The sequence below is a fragment of the Sander lucioperca genome, chromosome 12 (genome assembly GCF_008315115.2).
Source record: "Sander lucioperca isolate FBNREF2018 chromosome 12, SLUC_FBN_1.2, whole genome shotgun sequence".
In the NCBI taxonomy this organism is placed as follows: Eukaryota; Metazoa; Chordata; class Actinopteri; order Perciformes; family Percidae; genus Sander; species Sander lucioperca.
In genome coordinates this window covers 20,747,148-20,768,279 of record NC_050184.1, presented here as the reverse complement: position 1 = coordinate 20,768,279, position 21,132 = coordinate 20,747,148, and the positions used below count along the sequence as shown (strand labels likewise).

At 40.1% G+C, this 21,132-nt stretch overlaps 1 protein-coding gene across 1 annotated transcript in view; it reads right to left on the bottom strand.

Annotated features, from left to right (window-relative positions):
• The window catches only part of oprl1 (opiate receptor-like 1), a 135,889-nt gene that overhangs the window by 25,383 nt on the left and 89,374 nt on the right, over nucleotides 1-21,132 (bottom strand). Inside the window, exons 3-5 of the mRNA XM_031312064.2 lie at nucleotides 17,881-17,968; nucleotides 16,798-16,980; nucleotides 9,766-9,856 (exon numbers count right to left, since the gene is read on the bottom strand). Coding sequence (XP_031167924.1) covers nucleotides 9,766-9,856; nucleotides 16,798-16,980; nucleotides 17,881-17,968 — 362 coding nt within the window. The remainder of the gene's footprint in view (nucleotides 1-9,765; nucleotides 9,857-16,797; nucleotides 16,981-17,880; nucleotides 17,969-21,132) is intronic.

The window sequence follows — 21,132 nt, the reverse complement described above, 5'->3', positions numbered from 1 at the left end:
ATAGAGAAGATCTGCTTCCTGTTTTATGATGTGTGACAGTGCGCAAGCATAAGGGACAAGACATTTAGTTTGCTCGTATTGCTTTTTAGATATGCTATTCATTAATAAGAGCTGAAAACATTTGCTCTTAGATTATTATTGTGATTGTACCAAACTACTTCCTTTTATGCTCCCATGCTGCTCAGAGAAAGAATCCTTATTTATGAAGCATGCAAAGAATGTTAACTTAAATTTGGGTCACAGTTTTTATCGGCTTATTTGACAGCATTTTTTTTCCTTTGTTCCATTAGACATGATATCAAGTGATTTATTTATTACAGTGGTCTTAGAAAGCAAACACACAGCTTGTGCTGCTGTAGCCTTAACGTTAATCTGAAGGCATTCAATTGCAGAAGTGGAAAGAGTACAAAAATATTCTACTTAAACATACAATATGTAATTTTCTGCCGCTAGGGTTCTCTCAATCAAAACAATGGATGTAAACACGGACTTTTGATGACGTCGTGTTGTGGCATTATAGGAGTTGTAGTTTAACACAATTGCTGATTAAAATATATCTGTTCACGGAAATTCCCACTACAGGGGAAAAGGGTTTGTTGTAATGTTACTCAACCCTGCTGAGAGACTTACTTCGCGGCCAGGGCTGGCCGCCAAGTATCTTCAGGGCTAGCCGCCGAGTATCTCCGGAGCCGAGCCGTGGTCCCGGAGATACCAGCCGAGGATACGCCTACATCACTAGGGTGGCTGCCAGGTGTTGCTTTCAGACTCTCCCCACCTTAACCTTTTGTCTGCAGGACAGTCACCATTTGTGGGTCAAACGTAACTGTAAAGAAGACCGCTAAGCGCTAAAGGGGGGAGAATTTCAGCACAACACCGTCAGCCAGACTTGGACGCCTGGGGCGATATGGTCTGTTTCCCCGACGGAACATAGAACTTTCTGTTATTGCCATTAGCATCGTTATCACACGGCGCTGGAGTTTGTGCTGGCTGGGTTCGGATTGCTGTAAGTTAATAATAGTGGCTGACTGCTGGCCAACTGTGGATGTGTCGTGTCCTCGGGGCTGTTGTCCGCTCTCATCCTGACTGAACTAGTCCCTTAGCGGCGGGGAGTGAGGCAAAAAAAAACAGGGTGGGATAGCTGACTAAATTAGCATTCGATTTTCCTTCTATCTATACAGCTAACGTAACGTTAGCTGGCGAACATAATCGTGGGTTAGCCCAGTGCTGTTTAACGTTTACCTTGATCAAAACAATTATAGTTAAAATAACTTCATGAACGTGTTGAACGTGTTAACGTTCCCCACCAAGCATTAGCATGAGCTAACGCTAATGTTACGTCAACGAAGCACATTAAGCTGGATCAATCGATATTGAAATGTATCAATAAATAAGGTCTCTGCTGTATTACTGTGTTTTAAGTGGCATGTAATCAATGACAAAATGATGCTGTGTGGCAGAAAGCAAGCTGTATTATGGTTACTTAATATTATTCTTCTGCATTGTATGATTTACAATTACTCTCAAACTTATCATCTGGGTGCCCGTGTTTTGACAGAAGTTAGAGTAACTAGAAGGGTCAAAGGTTTTATGATGCCACTGACAGGCCACTAAATGAAACGTCCCGTGTCATTAAAATAAAATAACAGATTTCTCTGGGTTTGAACGTTGTTGGAAACATTTAGGATAGTGTAAGTACACAATTCAACAAAATATATATAACGTATATATAGGTATCGTTGTTTTTCGACATTTTAATGCAGAAATGTTACATATTGTACCTTTAAGTAAAATAACTATTACTTTGCTGAACTTTGACTTAAGTACAAGTAAAAAGTAAAAGTAGAGTAATAGTTTCTTAGTTACTTTTTAACAGCGGGGGGAGATACACTTTTTTATGTGTATACTTATTTAATATATGATTTATACTTATTATACTTATTGAATGAAATCGCAGTCTTTTGCGATTTGATGAGGGCACAAAGCAATGGCGCAAAACAACGTTAGAGACCTTTTTTATTTACTTTTTAATTTTTTATCAGTAACGGGTGGGATTTAAAATGTAGCAAAGTACAACACTTAAAACAAACTGAAGTAAAAGTAAAATTTGAGATTTTAAAAACTACTTTTAAAAACTAGAAGTACACAAAAAACAAAAAACATGTTTCCAGCTCTGTTTTGAGAAATGTTACTAGGTTTTGACCTAGTAAATTCTTGTTGTGAGTTGTAAGTGATAGGAGACCAATAAAATCAATAAGCACATTCAGTAACAAGGTGCATGTATGTAAGGGCTTTAGTTGGCATGTAATCAGGCCAGGTGTCATCATAAAGCAGAGATTTTCAACAGGGGGTCCGGGACCCCTAGGGGGTCCTCAGAGTTACTGCAGGGGGGCCACCAAATTATTGTGAATTTTTGTTCGAAAATTCAAAATGTCTTAACATGAATCCAACATATTATTAGCAAATATAAATCCCCACTGATGAGAGACTTACTGGCCTATAGGTAAGGTAGTCACTCCACAGATACAGTTCATCCTGAGGATTCACTGTGCCACATTTAAAAGCATTAATAGCTTTGGGGATGGCAGGATCACAGTCTGTAGGGCGTTGGGTTGGGAACCGGAGTACAGAGTGTGGACTGGTAGCTGGAGAGATGGCAGTTTACTTCCTCGGCACTGCCAAGGTGCTCTTGAGCAAGGCACCAAACCCCCAACTGCTTGGGGCGCCTGTCCATTGACAGCTGCAGCCTCCTCACTCCGACATCCCTCCATTAGTGCATGTATAGGTACTGAGCATGTGTGTGTATTTCAGGCATGTGTGTAATGACAACAGAGTGAAAATATTGTAATTTCCCTTGTGGGATTAATACATTGTTATTAATATTATTATTATTATTCTGTACACTAAAAAGGTATGTATAAAGGCGTTAGGCTGCCCTACACTTGAGGCCCAATTTAATATGCAACTTCATTTTATACAATATATGTAGTAGGGGGTCCGTGCTCTGTCACTCTTTTAGTTAAGGGGTCCTTGGTTTAAAAAACATTGAACCCCTGTTCTAAAGCATAAACTGCCAAGTGCAAACCTATAATAACAGGGAGATGAGCGATGGAGATGAAATGAACTTTCTTTTAATCAGATCCTCCATGACGCAGTGGAAGAGCAGCGCAGAAGAGGTTATCCTGCATGGAGAGGATGAGCGCCTGATTGACTGACATGTCTTTACAGAAAATGGAGTTCAGTTGTACGTCCTAAAGACAGACTCCATTTCATTATTGAATTTCAGGTGACTCGCTTTTAAATTGAGTGTACGGTTGGTTTTCCGTTCACGGTTGGCGCCAGCTCCTTCTAGGAGGAGAGGGCAATGAATCAGATAAAACGAGCAAAAGCAGCAATGAGAAAGTAGATTTAGTCGTCGGAAGATAGACTCATCATAATCATGATGTTAAGGTGGCAGAAGGAGTGTCAGAAAGGGGGGAAAGGCAGATTTAATCATTCTGTTCAATCAGTAACATTTCACCTTCAGAGGGGAATTGTAACTAAGTACATTTACTATAGAACTGTCCTTAAGTCCAAATGTTGAGGTACTTGTACTTTACTTCTTTTCATGCCACTTTCTACTTCTACTCTGCTACATTTCAGAGAGAAATATTGTACTTTTTACTCCACTACATTCATCTGACAGCTTTAGCTAATTACTTTACAAATTAAGATGTTTACACACAAAACACATGTAGTTTATAAAATCTGATGTTTTATTATAAATCAAACTAGCCAACAATATAACGGCCTACAAGTCCAGCTGTTTGGATCGTTTCCAGTCTCTAAAATGTGAGGGTTTTTCTGCATTGAGTACTTTTACTTTTAATGCCTTAAGTACATTTTCCAGATGATACTTACATACTTTTACTTAAGTAACATTTTCAATGCAGGACTTTTACTTGTAACAGAGTATTTTCACAGTGTGGTATTAGTACTTTTGCTTAAGTAAAGGATCTGAATACTTCTTCCACCACTGTGGGACATTTAGACGTGCAGCAGCAAAATGAGAACTCTTTGTGTATTCTGTGGCAGCTGCAGGTCCACAGAGTTATTAATATAACATAATATATTCCCTTCACTCACAAGAAGTGGAAACACAGACATGAATAATTTAAACACTAAAACCCAGAGACTGGTTAAAGCAAATTATTTATAGGATAACTAAATACTGATATAATGTTGTTACTACTTCTACGTTTTTTAAAATACAATGCTCTCTTATTATGTAACAAAATGAGATCTGTTGGATACAATGAGAAATAACAACCGGTAGTCTGAAGTCTGATATTTATCATCATTGACCAAAAGTTGTCTCCATATGATGACAGTTAATGGTTAGGAAAAATACATTCAGAACCCCAATTTATTAAATTCTCATCTGGGATTATGCAGCTGCAGCCTGGGCTCAAAGTAACAACAAATTAGATCTGTCAGCTCGGGTAAGTTGGCCATGAACATTACACACCGCATGCATAGTAATGGAAGTAATGGAATGTCTGAAAGCCACTCAAGGCTGGGCTCAGTGTGGGTTAAGCTTGATTCATGGTTCTGCATTGAATTTACGCTGTAGGAGGAACATACGCAGGGCCCGAAATTAACACTCACCCAGTCGCCAAATGTGGGTAAATTTTCTGTTCGGCCAGTAAATCTCAGAGGGCTATCCGCTACATGGCGGGTAAATGTTTGTACCAAAATAGTTATTTTTTTCAGTTTTCATTTTGGTGAAGCTGCACCTACTTTCTTCTGTTCCTCTGCTATCTGCACGTGGGAGATTCACAGGAGAGGGGGGTGGGGGGGGCGACACACACACACACACACACACACCGGAACTGATAGCTAGTGTTTATTTCAGGCGGGTTTTTTTTTGCAGGAGTCAGCCAGTCTTTCTAAAGAAAGCACAATGAAAACAAAGTATTAACTAGCATGAATTTTTGTGGTTGTATGTGATTTTTTCATCTACTTGCCAATTTGGCACTCGGACACTCTAGGTATGTCGGTACGTGTAGAGACGGACCTTAGGTCGTATCCTGACATGTTTCTCCCCAGAAATGTAACTACACGTCGCGGAGACGCAGACCGCAACAACTGTGATTGGTCTGCTCGGCCGTGGCTTGGTAACGTTGCATCTCCCCCCTACTCATTTCCTGGTTCTCCTTTTACCGCTACAGATTTCCAACCGTGTTCAGAAAGGACACGGGAGACACTTTGTTTCTCCGTCTCCGCCGGCCGGAGTCGGTACTCGCACCGAAGCTAATCATGTCACTCTCTCACTCACTCTACCACGCACTCCCCACGCACACACACACACACACCACATACCGGCTCTGCTATGCTCTTAAGGATCTCCTTATTCTCTAGTCATTCTATTCGTCATTCTAGTGTATCTACACTAGAATGACGCAGACACACAGTGAAAGGGCTGGGCAATACATTGGTATTAGATCGACATCAATATATGAGGTTAGACATCGTCTTAAAGTGCTCATATTATGCATTTTGGCTTTTCTCCTTTCCTTTATTGTGTTATATATCTGTTTGTGCACATTATAGGTTTACAAAGTGAAAAAGCCCAAAGTCCACCCCAAAGGGACTTACCATCTTCCAGAGAAAACACTGCTCACAAACTGCTCCAAACAGCTCTATTGTAGTCCAGCCGTTACTTCTGTGAAAAACGTGCGTCACTTTGTAACACACATTATAATGCTCGCCTAGCTGTTAGCATGGCACTCCCTCATACCAAACCCCGTGTACGGAAAGCCGTTCCACTCTCTATTAAGCCCCATTGTACCGAATTTGGTTGCAGTTCCACCAGAGTTCCACTGGGGGTGATCGCGGTCCAGTGCAAAATGAATGGGACTCTATGGAGCTAGACGGCTAAATTTGTCTCTTTCGCCTGATTGGCAGTGAGGAATCTCAGATTTGAGTCTTTGTAAATTCAACATGGATTATAGGTCGAAAGTTGAATGAACGAGTACTTACGTCCTTTTGATTTCTTACAGATTGAGTCGTTGTTGCCCATAACACGCTAGCATTCTGCTAATGAATGCTGATTGGTCAGTGAAGGACTGATTACGATCGGATATCCCGCTTGACAGCATCCGAAGCAGAACCAGAATGTCAGAGTGAATATTTCGGCGTGGTCTTTAAAACATTAGCAAACCTCTTTCTAACACGTTAATTGACAGGGAGAGCCTAACCTGTCAGCTGTGTTGTTGATGCCTCGAGAGAAAAAAGGAAGTGACTCAAAGCTGGCCGTAAAGCAGTATCTCTGGCCGTATATGTGTATGACATCATTGACATTTAAAAAGGCTTTTTAGAACAAAAAAGCCACTTTAAAAAAAATCTAACACCCAGCAGTGTGTATTTTCTTAGCCTCCACTTTCGAATGCAACATTCAAATTACTAGACAAAAAAATTATATCCTGAGAAAAGTGGATTTTGAGGGGTATAGCTCCATAGAGTCCCATTGATTCTGCACTGGCCTGTGAGCGTCCCCTATATGGAACTCTGGTGGAACTGCAACCAGTTCAGAAGCCGGAAGTATCGAGAGAGTGGAACTTCTTCCCTTATTAGAAATTCTTTGCTCATACTCTGCAACTGACTAGCTAGCCGTACTTACTGCGCATGTGTAACTCCTAACAAAGATGGTACAGAAGTGAGATGTCTCACTCTGAAGCTAAAACAGAGAGCTCAACACACAGGGTGAAAAGAGAAGCTGCAGCATTGTGCAGTACAACAAAAATATGGTGTTTTCTGAAATTTAAACCACATAAACCTATTCTGGTACAACCTCTAAATCAGAGATCTTCAACAGGGGGTCCAGGGCCCCTAGGGGGTCCTCAGAGTTACTGCAGAGGGGCCTCCAAATTATTGTAAATTTTTTAAAAGTTTTTTCAGTACAGAAAAATACTTTGCACATCTATAACGTGAGACAGGTGCCTCGAAAGGGGATATGTAGGTCAAACGTTGCAAAGAAACTCCCGCCCACTGCCTAACTTGCAAAAAATTTATAGTTATAGTAATTAAATAGTAGGCAACATTTTTGGTACTAGACCATTATCTGGCAAAATGAATGGAGTTCCTTTGCAACTTTTGAAAGTAAAAAAATTAATTAAAATGTCTTAACATGAATCCAACATATTATTATAAATCAGCCTATTTGTAAAAAAAAAAAAAAGACATTGATGATAGGCTTACTGGCCTATAGGTAATGTAGTCACTAAGATCCACAGATACAGTTCATCCTAAGGATTCACTGTCACATATTTAACACTAAAACATGATTTATAAAATCATACCAACAATTATTTTAATAGCTTAGTTTTCTATGCACTAAAAAGGTATGTATTAAAGCTTTAGGCTTTTATTGTAGGCCCAGTTTAATATGCAACTAAATTTGATAAAATATTTGTAGGGTGTCCCTGATCCGACAGACTCTCAGATAATGGGTCCTTGGCTTAAAAAACGTTGAAGACCCCTGCTCTAAATACAATTATGAACCTGAAAATGAGCATAATATGAGCACTTAAAATTTTGGATATCATAATAAGGTAAGTGTTGTCTTTTGTTGTTTTAATGGCTGCATTACAGTAAAGTGATGTCATTTTCTAAACTAACCAGACTCCTTCTAGCTAATTTTTTTTTGCCTTTACCCACTGTATCCACATTATTGGTGATTAGTTATCAAAACTGTCATTGTGTTTCTATTTTGTGAAAGCACCAACAGTCAACCCTACAATATAGCCGCAATATCGAAAATCGATGTATGTGGTCAAAAACATCGTGGTATTTGAACAATATTGCCAGTTTTACACCGTGCACAAGTATAAATGTTTACAACGGCGTAGGCCACTTCTGTAGGCTACGGCGTAGGCCCTGCATAGAGCTTACTTACAACCATAAATCAGCCTTTAGAAAGAGGATTGGCACATTTACAGAAATGTTAATTAATGTGCGTTGTCCTTTATAATTAAAATTGATCAAAAAAAAAGATTGGCATTTGGCAACATATGAAGAGGTATGGAAGAAAACAATGAATGGATCTGACACTGACATTACTGGACATGAGCAAGATCACAAGACAGGTTCCGGACTTTCTGATTGCTGCAGGACTAGCCAAAGAGTTTGGACTGTTGAACGGATGAAGACAGCGGCAATACTGTAATGCATCCATGAACTGAAGAAGAAGAAGAATAGAAGCTGTGCATCCTTGTTGAGCTGCACCAGTGCAATGAGGTTGCTTGGTGAGTTTGACGTGTGCACGGAAATGTCAATTTCTTTGGTTATTATTTTTCATGCTCTTAGCAAATTTATGTTTTGTACAGTTGAATGGATTATGGTTTTGCTTTGTATGTATAATAACACACGTGAAACTGAGTATAATTACGGATTTCTGTTGATTGAATCCATTTTCCTCCTTCAGTTGATCTCACTCGTGTGTATTTATATATATATAATGTAAATGATGTTAGCAATTGGCATGTTTGTGTTTTTGTAGTTATTCCATATAAAAACATTCAGTCATCTGGACTGTGTGAACGCTACATGGACTTTGTGCAACAGGTTACATCACATCTTCAATTGGACCGACTCAAAGTCATTTCATAATTTATCAACATCACCTCTGCTGATTGGTTCGGCAGTACAGATCAAGAGTTGGATATCTCTTTCTATTTTGGAAGATATCAAGGTGCACGTGCTGTGTGAAAGTTAATAACATGGAGCACTATGTGGAGTGTCAGTTTGATATATCTGCGCTTGTTTGATTGGAAATTAAAAAAGCAAAAGAGGCACCGTGCAACAATGTGTGTTGAGCCTATTAGTCTGACGCTCTGCAATTAAAGCTATAATAAAAAAGTGGGACAGTGACAACATTTGTAAATGGGTTCACTGACATCACACCTGTTTTGCATATTAATTAGATATTAAAATTCACACAATCACAGGCATGAGTGGAATGCGTGTAGGGTACAGTATGTAAGGTGCCACTGTTGCACTAAATGCTTTGTTCTTAAGGGAATTATTGGAATTGTTGGGTCTTTGTAAATTATAGTTTGGCCTAGACCCATCTGGAAAGTGTCTTGAGATAACTCTTGTTATTATGTTGTTATTTGATACTATAAATAAAATTGAATTGAGTTGAATATGCTGTAAAAGGGTTTCAAACGCACACGAGGTGAAGGTCAGTACATGCATAACTGCAGTAGGCCTATCGACATTTTACATAACACATACCCTGCTAATTATGTTAATGCTAAATGTACAGACATTGACTCGTCCTGTATGTTTTGTAAACAGAATATAGAAACAATTTCTCACCTTTGTTTGATTTTGAAATTCTTACTTTTTTTTTAAACCCACTTTGTCTACTCTTTAAATCTAAGATGTTGTAAATTGCTATGATAATCTAGAAAATTGCACTCTTGAATATTTAATTCATTTTATTATTCTTTATGCCAAATTTTATATTCACAAATTTTCAAATTTGCTATTTCATATTTTTTTAACTATTCTCATAGACCGGAATGCTTTACGCAAGTCACTCAGTTTGTTAAATAAGAAAAAAAGTATTACACTTTTGGAAACTACTGTCCTTTACCCTACGTGTACAGCTAAATATACTTATAGTATGTACCGTGTGTGTGCGCGCGCGCGCGCGCGCGCGCGTGTGTGTGTGTGTGTGTGTGTGTGTGTGTGTGTGTGTGTTTGTGTGTGTAAATAACTTACTGTTATGCTCTTGTTCCTCCTCCACATTTCCCAGGACCATGGCTGGGACGCCAAAGGCTGAGGCCAAAACCCACACACAGATATTCACCACCTGAACACATGATCACATGACATGATGGTGAACTACAGATTTGAGCTTTGACCAGCAGCATCTGCTGTTGTTGTGTTTAATTGATTTTTTCATTCTGCCATGTCTTCAGCTGCACTTCAAAAGGCATGTCTTAAAGGGTCATTTCGTTTTTTTTGTTGTTTTTTTTTAAACCTATTTTTCTATGTTTTGTGTGTGTAAGTGACTGATGGGAACAACAATCTTTGAAATTGGACCAGTATTAAGCGTGGACGCTGTAACGGGCAGCCACAGACCGGGCTACAATGTAACCCTATGGGGCGAATGTGCGTTGTCAATTTACTCCCACTAAAAGTGCTTTATTTTGTCATTGAAATGCTCAGATTAATATAAAAGTGTCTGACAACATTATGGAAAGGATACCAGAGGTGTGGACTCGAGTCATGTGACTTGGACTCGAGTCAGACTCGAGTCATGAATTTGATGACTTCAGACTCGACTCGACAAAATGTACAAAGACTTGCAACTCGACTTGGACTTTAACATCAATGACTTGTGACTTCACTTGGACTTGCACCTTTTGACTCGAGAAGACTTGCTACTTCCCATGAAAACTGGGGAAGAAAATGTTCACACGGCCGCGCCGCTCTCAGTTTATCTGCATCTGTGAAAAAAATGTGCACCACCTTGTATGCATGCAGAGAGCACGCGCGCTGCCTGCACGACATCCAATCACTGTAGTCCCACGTTGTTTTGATTCGACAGCATCTAAGCAGGCACATTGCAAGACAACCAATGAAGCACAAGCAACAACGAGCCAGTTGGCAAAATGATACCGAAGATAGTTTCGTTTGGCTATAACAATTACGAGGTAGTCGACAAAAAAAGAGTTGCAATTTGCAAAACATGCGGGTCGAAGATTACAGACGGAGCTGCCACAACGTCCAACTTTGTTCGACACCTGAAGTTGCACAAAGAAAGGTAAGTTTTGAACGAATGCTAAGCACCTTATCGGATGTATGTATCGTAACATACTAGCTGCTGCATATTTACTGTATCAACGAGACAGTAAACGCACGTCTCCCTTGCTGGTTCATGCTTACAAAAATAGGGATTTTTGAACCCTGATTATATGAGGTACATGAGTGTAGCACACTCAGATGGAAAACCTCGCCAACATCATGTCAACGTCCGTTTTAAAGTAACGTTACCATAACACAGTCACAGTAGATCCACCATTAGCCTTCCCTTTTCATATCAGGGGTTGTATTCGCTATAACTACCGCCTCGCTATACATTATCCCGCTTATTACATGGCTACCTATCAAATAAATCATTACTTTGACACAAAATATTGATTTAAAAAGGAGTTTATTGATTTAAAAACGATTGTATTGCTTCCGCTAAACCGAACTGCGTCCATAGCAACGCTCTGTTTTTCATGGCAACGGTCTGTTATACTTCGCAGCGGTCTGTTATCAAGAAATAACAGGCCGCATTCTACATTGGAATTCAACCAAGCCATGTAATAAAATAAAATAACGATTATAGTAGTAATGTTCAGAGATGCAATAGATTATTATAGTGCAGTTCTTAACTAATGGGAATATTGTTTAGCTTATTTTTGGTTTAATTTGGTTTACTTTAATTATTTAATTTATTCAATTATTTTGTTTTGCTATACTTTTCATGCCAACTTGCCATGGCCCCCCTAGCACTCCCTCGCAGCACCCAGGGGTCCCCGTCCCCACTTTGAAAACCACTGCTATAAAGCATATGACTTCAGTTTCTTGAGAGAAAGGGCTTTCTTATGACTTTTGAAGCAGTGAAAATATTCTTAATATTGCATACACTGAAACTGAAATGACTTGAAATGACTCGAAACTAAAATGGTAGGACTTTGGACTCGACTTGAGACTTGTTGGCTTTGACTTGTGACTCGACTCGGGACTTGCCTCATCTTTGACTCGACTTGACTCGGGACTCGAGGGCAAAGACTTGAGACTTACTTGTGACTTGCATAACAATGACTTTGTCCCACCTCTGATGGATACCTACAAAGATAGGCCTTTTTGAATCCTCGTTAAGACCTTTCTGTTTAACAAGAAACAGCTCTGAGGTCTCTAGCACTAAGTCCACCGGACTCCATTTAAAAAAACAATACTTTTAGCGTGTATAGAGCCAACATATTTTTACATGTAAATCTGTAAACTCTGTGTTTATTTCAACAAAAACTAGAGTTGTGATGGTTGGAAAGATGACCCAAAACTGCTTTTCATAGTTTCATTTTGTTTCTGTCGACTTTGAATGAAGTGTATTTTATAATGCTAAAATGACTATGATGAATATTTATTTACATGGAGTCTGGTGGATTTAGCAAACTCAATTTTGCGGATGTTTTTGTTTAAAAAAAGGATCTTACTCTTTAATAGAAAGAACGACCTCTTTAGAAATCCTTTCCATAATGTTGTCAGACACTTAGAATATTAATCTGAGCCTGTCAGTGGCAAAACAACCACTTTTGTGAAGGTAAATACAAGCTGGACAATTTCCCTATTAACTTACATTGTAGTTTTTTTTGGTGCTGCCGACTGCAGCGATCTCACTTAATATTGGACTGGAAGATTGTTGTTCCCATCAGTCACTTAGGCTATGTTTAGACGGAAATCTGAAGAGAAAACGCAAAAGTGGCGTTGCGTTCTCACTTTTTATTCCGCGTTTAGACGAGAGTTTTGTGTGTGAAATTCGATGTAGTATGCATGCCAGGCGGCTAGGTAACACTGCCACACAACACCACCAAGGCCGCGTGCCTACGTAGAACCTTCCTTCTACTTCTCTCCTTAGTAGCGCGAAACCAAAATATGTCGAAGCGAACAACAAAAGCTTGTCTGGAAAGACGAGGAGGTGGAGTTGCATGTTTGTCTGGTGATGACCAGCACAGTCGACCGTGATAAGCCACAGCACAGCACCCACGGGAGCACTACCAATATCCTGAGCCTCGCAGCCCTTCAGCCGCTGCTTGAGAGCGAGAGGCAGCGGGCAGAGGAGGGTGACGCAGACCCTCCTCTGCCCGCCTGCCGCTGCCACGCACTCTCTCTCTTTCTCTTCATCCGCAACGTTGTAGCCTACTCTGGCTCAAATGAATAGCCTACATATGGTCATCGAACTATAACAACCTTATCCACATTGTCGAAATCATTTAAATATTGAGCCATCACATTGAAAATCTTTTAGATAACAGGAGCCTATAATTTCTGTAGCCTACTCCGTAACAACAGACTACCTGGACGCCTTTTTCTCGTCTCTCTCCACACCGCTGTCTTTTTTTTTGCGCTTTTAAGTCCCAAAAACGCCGTCGCGGTATAGGCACAGCCAGGGCATGAAGTTAACTTTTTTGACCACCAGCCACTGTGGCAGGTGGATTTTTAAATCCAACTGCAACAGGGACTTTTTACCAGCCAGTTTTTTTTTTTGCGTCATAAGGTGAAAAACAGGAATTGCTGTGTCTCTATGATCCTATCCTGTCCTATTCATGGTAGCCTACTGGTGGACATTGCGCCGTCATCACGTGCTGTAGTAGGGGGGCCCGCCTTGATAATCCTGCATAGGGGCCTGGTGTTGGCTCGTTACGCCACTGCATACAAGAGATGAGATGACAAAATCAGGAGTAGCCTACGCGCACCACAACAACAAAACACTGGTGAATGCGCACCATAACACATGAATGTTTTTTGTATAGTTCTTAAAAATAAAAAAATAATTAAAAAGGAAACTTGTTTTGGGGAGAATAATACTTATTACTATTAATTCATTACTCTGGGCTGAGATTTTCTAGTAACCTTACCAAAAAGGCTCAGGATGCTGCAAATGTTGGTATAATATGAAAAAGGCTGGTGGATTTAAGACACAAAATAATTTATTGGATGAATCAAATATGAAGATATCTGTCATTGTCAGTGGCTTGTTAATCTTTACATTGTTAGTTAATTTCCTATCCTGGCCTGGGACACATTCATACGGTTTAATAAAGTACTTATTGGACTTTAACTTATCATTGCACTTACAATAACGTAGCTGTCCTCAATTTAGGTCATCCTGTACGTCTCATCAGCGTTTTTTCCTGCATCCACCGTGTGCGTTTGTGTGTGTGTCTGTGTGTGTGTGTGTTTGTGTGTGATTGTGTGTGCGTGTCAGTCGCGGGGGAAACGGAGCAGTCCCGCCCGCTGTAGAGAGCCGACAATTTGAAACAGCAGCGCTGACTTTAGAGTGAAAAAACGTTACAGCGTACATTTATGTTAAAATGTATACATGTTGGCAGGACGGTCTGAAATGTTTTGCACGGTCTTTCGCTGTATGTTTTGTTGGTAAATGTTAGATGTTCGAGTCACACACACGTCTCGTCTTCATAACAGAAACTAGGAAATGAATTTTACCCGTTCTCACTCCCGCTTGGTCAGTGGGACTGCTGGGATTGTGTGAGTAATGAAAATGCGATAGGAGGACCCGGCTGTCAATCAGTGTCTTCCAGTGATGCGGGCCCCTGATTGGACCAGGCCCGTAAGCAACCGTGTACCCTGCTTACCGATAGTTACGAGTCTGAATCACTCAATTCTCATTGGCTACCCGCCAATGTGGCAGGTAGATTGACAGTTTCACCCGCCAATCACAAAAGTTACCCGCATTTGGCGGGTGGGCGGGTGCCAATTTCATGCCCTGGGCACAGCCAATAAAATATTTTTTCATTTTCACCCGCGAGCATCATCGTGTAAACAGGGCCTTAGACACAAAAACATAGGAAAATAGAGGTTGAAAAAAAACGGTAGTTACCCTTTAGTTGTCATCACAGTGTTTCATGTTTCTGATTTATTGCTTATTTCTTATTAATGTTTAATATGTTTGTTTGTGTATGTATGCACATATCACCAAGGCAAATTCCACATAGGGTAGCTACTGTGGCAATAAACTTTGTGATTCGGATTCTGACAGAATGTCTACTCGTCTAAGTCTGTTGAAGAAATTGCTGAAATAGCTCCCATTTCTCATAGTATCTTATACAACTGGTGTCCACACATAGCACCGTATCTAGATATATAAATAGACCATGACACTTGTGGGTCATGTAACACAGTGCAACACCAGTTTTTTTTTTACCATAATTATGTACAATTGCACTTGACAATCTGAGTTATTTGGTTATGTAACCTCATGCTTTATTTTAGAGTCTGCTTTCTGGTGAAGTCTGAAAGGTAAAAACTGCAAGTACACTTTAGATCAGAGCAGGGCGCGGACCGTGGTCGGGTGGCTTCTGGGCCTCCAGCCCCAAATGTTTTCTCCAAAGCCCCAAATCTTTTTAAAATAATTTCAAACATTTGGTCATTTCCTCAGTCTCTCTGACTGGACCTGCAAATCAACGGAGCAAAAGTTATATTACTGGGGAAATACCGCCATTCGTTCTGTGACCTCTACTAAAAATAGGTTTCAAGATTAGTAGTGCTGTTTACATCAAATTCCTACCCTACCTATGTTATATATCTTAAAAAAATACATACAGTATCTGCCTCTCTTTAGGTGGCAGGAGTGATAGTCATCCTCAACATTTGTTGTGTTCTGGTTTCAGAATGATGAAGACAGTTGGAGAACAGTTAGATACAAAACAGGATGTAGGCTCGACAAGATGGTTCTTTTCCTTGGCAACTATCATGTTGTTTTCCATAATGATGTATAGATGTTTAGGCATTCTATTATCTCAAATGGTTCAGAAAATAGTGCATATAGCTGCTGTGAATGGATCGTGACTTTCTCGTACTTTCCCATATGCCTTTTTATTGCGTTCCCTCTTGCAGTATGAATGTGTATATATGTTTCGGTTGACTGTAGAAACTGAATTGCCCTTTGAGGATAAATAAAGCTATCTGTATCTGTAATATCCCATAGCTGTTAGCGATAATGACAATAAGTTTATCCTTTATCTTTTGTTTCCCAACATGACAACCAGCTAGAAGGGGGGCACAGGGTGGCACCGGCCCCCCCTGAAATATGATTGCCCCCCGCAAATCCATTGGGCTAGAGTGCTGTCAATCCGACAATTGTGATTTCATGTCACTTGGCTGCCTGTTTTGTCAATTTTCCCAGTCCTTGTCACATGACTGATTCATGTTTCCATGGTAACTATCACAATTCAGATACCATGGAACCAGCACTGGAATTGTTTTTTTTTTTTTTTTAAATGTGGCAGACTGATGCTTTTGGCTACATTGAATGCATAATGTATGCAGACCGTTAGCGGAGCGTATGTGCCGCGGAATGTATCTTTTAACCGGCTACACCAGCTGCGCACACACGGCGTAGGATTGTGTGAGTCACAGGCGAGACGGAGAGCTTTTGCTTTGGAATTGTCGTTGTTTTTTCAGTTTTTGGAGCCGACACAGCGCTGTGATACATCAATCTACTGTCAGCTGTTATTAGAGGACGAGGGAAACAAGAACTAAAAACAGAAACCCTCAACGTCACGTCATTAAGTAGTTTCCTGTATATCGGTTGTTTAATTTAAAAGAAATAATGACACTTTATGATCCATTTCTGTGTAGAAGGGCCGCACATACCTTGCATAAAAAAATATAAATAGAATATTTGTAGAGCGGTACGCGCTGCTCTCATGTCTGGTGTAGCCAGTTTCATTGATTATAGTCCTATATTTCTAAGCAGATTTTCTATGCTGTATTCTGATAAAAAAAAAAAAGAAATCCCCCCCTTGACAGATGTTTGGTCCCCACTTAAAAAATCCTGGAAACGACCCTGATGACAACAGCACACACAAAGTCAGTTCAAAGTATGTTTTGAGTTGACAAGTGAGCTGAAGTGACAATTGACGTCTGATCTGATGTCAGCGGTAATTCCAGGGACTATAACGGAGGTACGAAGGTTTTTTTGAAAAAGGTTCATGTGTCACTTTAAAAGCTTTTTACCTTGGCCTTGTGAGGAGTCCTCATGTCCAGCGCTTTGACAGGGTGGCAGACGGCCACGTACCTGTCCATGCTCATCACCGTCAGGGTGAAGGTGCTGGTGAACATGTTGTAGTAGTCGATAGACACCACCGCCTTGCACAGAGCGTTACCGAACGGCCAGAAGCCCAGGAACACGTCAGTGCCCTGGAAAACACCCGGGGGGAAAAAGAAATCAAAGAATGATCACAGAAAATACAGCTGGAGGCAGAACAGAGAACTCCATCTCCTCTGAAATATGACTTTTGGACAGTTGATCATTCGCTGAAGCGGATGAACAAATTGGTGCAGTGAAGCCTGAAACCTCGAGCTGTAACATTTCCAAATGTTGCTGTACAATTTAATTGTCCCAGAAATAATTGTGATTAACAATATAATTGTCTCTTTCAGTCAAATTCTAAAATATTTATTTAGTTATGTATTACTTTTCAAACAAATTAAAGTTTTTAATGAATCTCAGGATACATCTTTTGGTTATATATCCCTGTCATGTGACCCAGATAATGTAATAACACAAATGCACAGCCTATGAAGTCAACAACTCCTCTTTATTATATTATAAGTAAACATTCATGTAATTTTTGTTTTTAAAGACCACTTCAGCAAACAGTAACAGAGTAAAAAGTAACTGGAGATACTTTGAAATACTAGTAATCTGTTGCACGCGTGTAGCAGTAAGTCAGGGGTGTCAAACTTAATTTCATTAAGGGCCACACTGGAAAAAAAAAAAAGTATCACATCCAGGGCCAGACATGTATAGTTTATTGACATGCTTTTATTTAATTATTTTGTTTTGGTTTGGTACACAACTAGCCAAGAAATGGCTAAAAATGTGCCAAAAATGTCAAAGAAAATGCCAAAAACATCGAAAATAGCAGCATCATTCTCAAAAAAAAGCAACAAAAACATTGGAAAAAGCAACATAAACTAGGCAAGCCAAAATGTATTGTGAACCTAAATTGATATGCGGGTCGGATCAAAATTCACGAGGGGCCGGGTTTGGCCCATGGGCCTTGAGTTTGACACGTGTGTAGCAGTAAGTCCTACCTGGAAAGGTAGAGTAGCCAGGAACAGAGAGTCAGCCAGAGCTAGGTTGAAGATGTAGATGTTGGTGGCCGTCTTCATCTTAGTGTATCTGGGGAGAGAGGGAGCACAGAAGCACAAAGGTTCAGTCAAATGAGAAAGCTTGAGACATGCTGTTTTTGCTCTAGGTCACACACACACAAATTTTACATACTTTATTTGATTCCACATTACAAGTCAAATTTCATTAGGAATCAAATTTCCTGAATGATCCAACAGATTAAAACAGATTAGCACATTATTATGAATTATACAATTCTAAGGGTACAGGTCGCCTTTTCCAAATAATTGATAGTAATAATTGAACTGTACTTTGTCAACTGTTTGGCCCCTGTTTTAGATAGCTCCCCAATGCAAAGTCCACGGATCGCCAGCCTATGTACATGACCTAGACTACCAAACACTGGCACAATGAGCTTGCATTTGTACCCAAGGTTCTCAATGGTAGATTGCAATGACTGATATTTTAGAGTCTTAGAACACTAATAGTCCTCCATAAACAAGTCAAATGCACATGACACCTCAAAGAGTTTAACTATTTTGCCATTCTGAGAGATGTTAATATCTGGTGTATTAGCAATTCCTAAAAAAAGTGTTTGCAGGTGAGTTAAACCATTCAGATTGTACAGTAGTGTGTTTAAAGATCTGCTCATCAGCCACGCAGGGAATCACACACACACACACACACACACACACACACACACACACACACACACACACACACACAGAGTTAGCACACCGCGTGGATGCAATTTAGGGACTTTGGTCAATATAATACATCCGTGCTTGGGAAGTACCCATGGCTGTGTTCTCCCATGTTACCGAACTGAACCGAAAGTACATTGAAAAACACGGAAGTACTAAGTTAAAAACCTTGTAATAATAATAATTAAAATAATAATAAACCTAGTCTCATAGCACATCTCTGTGAAAAACTTTGCAAGATCTCCCAAAACCTGATACTGCTAGATCTTGCAAAGTTCAATCAAGCGTTTGCAGCCAGGTGCAGTGTGCAGTCTGCATGACAAACAGAGACACTGTAGCTCTGCAGTTGCTTCGTACCATTACAATGCACAGGGTGTCTTTGTGTGGTGTGCTGCTAAAATTTCTAGTTAGAATGAGATTTGGTGGATGCTTTTATCAGTGTGTCTCTGTGTGTCTGGTGCTGTAACCCCCCCCGTTTCAGCTGCCCTGGATAAAACTTAAAAAAAACGCATTGCAGTCAAATGTTTCCGCCTGCCCCCTCTCCCCCTCCCCTCCCCCCTTCTTTCAGTTTGGCCTTGGGCTCTTTTGCACTTTCCCTTTTTTTCCCTTAAAACATCCCCTTCTTTCTTTCTTTTCCTCCTGGTGTCCTCTTGAAATCCCCATTTTTAATGTTCACTGTACTCAACACCCCTGCTCTCTTTTTTTTAGGTCTTTCACTCATCTATTCCCTTGCATCTCTACATCTGTGTCTTTTATCCTTTCATCCCTCTCATTAACTTCCTCTAACTCAGAGTTCTCTGTATCTTCCCTCCTCTTCACGTGTTATCTGTCTCCATGCCCTCAGGTCTTTCTCATTTCTCTCATCCTTCCTGCCTTTGTCGGTGCTGCATGTAAGATATCTTCAATACTTCTACGATACTTGATGTAAGATATCTTCAATACTTCTACGATACTTGATGTAAGATATCTTCAATGCTTCTACGATACTTGATGTAAGATATCTTCAATACTTCTACGATACTTGATGTAAGATATCATCAATACTTCTACGATGCCTAAATTAAATCTAACACTGAATGACATGAACAAAGAGACGAAGAATAATCAAGAAGAGCTGCAAATCAAAGTTGTGGAATGAGACTGTCCGCTGAAAAACGCTCCCTGAAGTTTGTCAAAGCAGCTATTACGACCTGTTTACTTTTCTAGTGGCGGCGCCCTCTAGTGGCCGTAGTAGTTCTGACGGGAGCAAAGCAGGAAGTAAGGTGAGGAAGTATAAGAGCGCCAAATTTCTGCATAAGGACCTAGATTAGGATGGTGGATGGGTCAAATAAACAGGACTTTCACCGGGGAGAGAGGGGTTCACGTCATATTTGAAAGTAAAATGAAAAGTATGTAATGTAAAAACATTTTGTAACTTTACACACACACTTTATTCAGAGTCACGTGCGTAACCTTCAGGAAGTGAGGTAACGCTTCACTAAGTAGTTTAGGTGCTGAAATGTTGGTTGTGTGTGCGTGTGTGTGTGTGTGTGTGTGTGTGTGTGTGTGTGTGTGTGTGTGTGTGTGCGTGCGTGTGCAGGAAATTCCGCCGGATGCATGTCTTTTCGCCGATTTCCGTTTCCTTCCTTTAGAATTTTTAACTCCAGTGTATTTATGAGGACTATGAGTTTTCTCTCGCACAACTATTCTGCATTGACTCCGTCCGGCGCTTAGCACCACCCAAGACAATTGTGATTGGTTTAAAGAAATGCCAATAAACCAGAGCATGTTTTTCTCCCATCCCAGACAGGCGTGCGGGAACATATTTTTGACCAGGGGTGCTGAATAACAAAATAATGGATGTCTGTTTTGGATTTTGACAGCTAAATACATAATTTTAGCACAGTGTATGGGTGAGAGCGAGAAGTTTTAGAAAAGTCCTGGGCAGCTACAAATTGCACTGTTCCACAATTATGCAACAGCACTCGCCACTCCGACTACACTGCGTGCACCCTAAGATCACAGAAGTGCACTTGACATCATTAGCCTGTTTCAGTATAGGCCTATAGCTAAGGTAAATTACTTTTCTGATCGTCAAAACCACGCCAGAGATGTTTGGCTTGAAAATATATGCTAATAATCAGGCTGCAATGACCTCGCCAACAATTTCCTAACTTGTGCCTTCTCAAATGTGTCCTAACCACGTCACAGCGGTTTCTTTTACACAAAACATATGCAATGAAAACAATCGTACTTACAGGCATTGCCCTCACAGGGAACAGAATTCTTTAAAGTAACTTATTCTTTTTGCAGAAAAACCAAAGTTTCAGGAGACACCTGAACCTGTAGTTCTTTTCCACACATGAACAGGAAGTAAGCTGAACATATTCCCGTATTTCAGGATAATTACCAATTGTGGCAAGTAGATGGAAGTCTAACACAACAAATGACACAAGAAACGGCTTATCATCCATTCTCATCTTAGCTGAATAGACCGTTGAAAAATTTCTTCTTATCCTTCCAGGATAACTG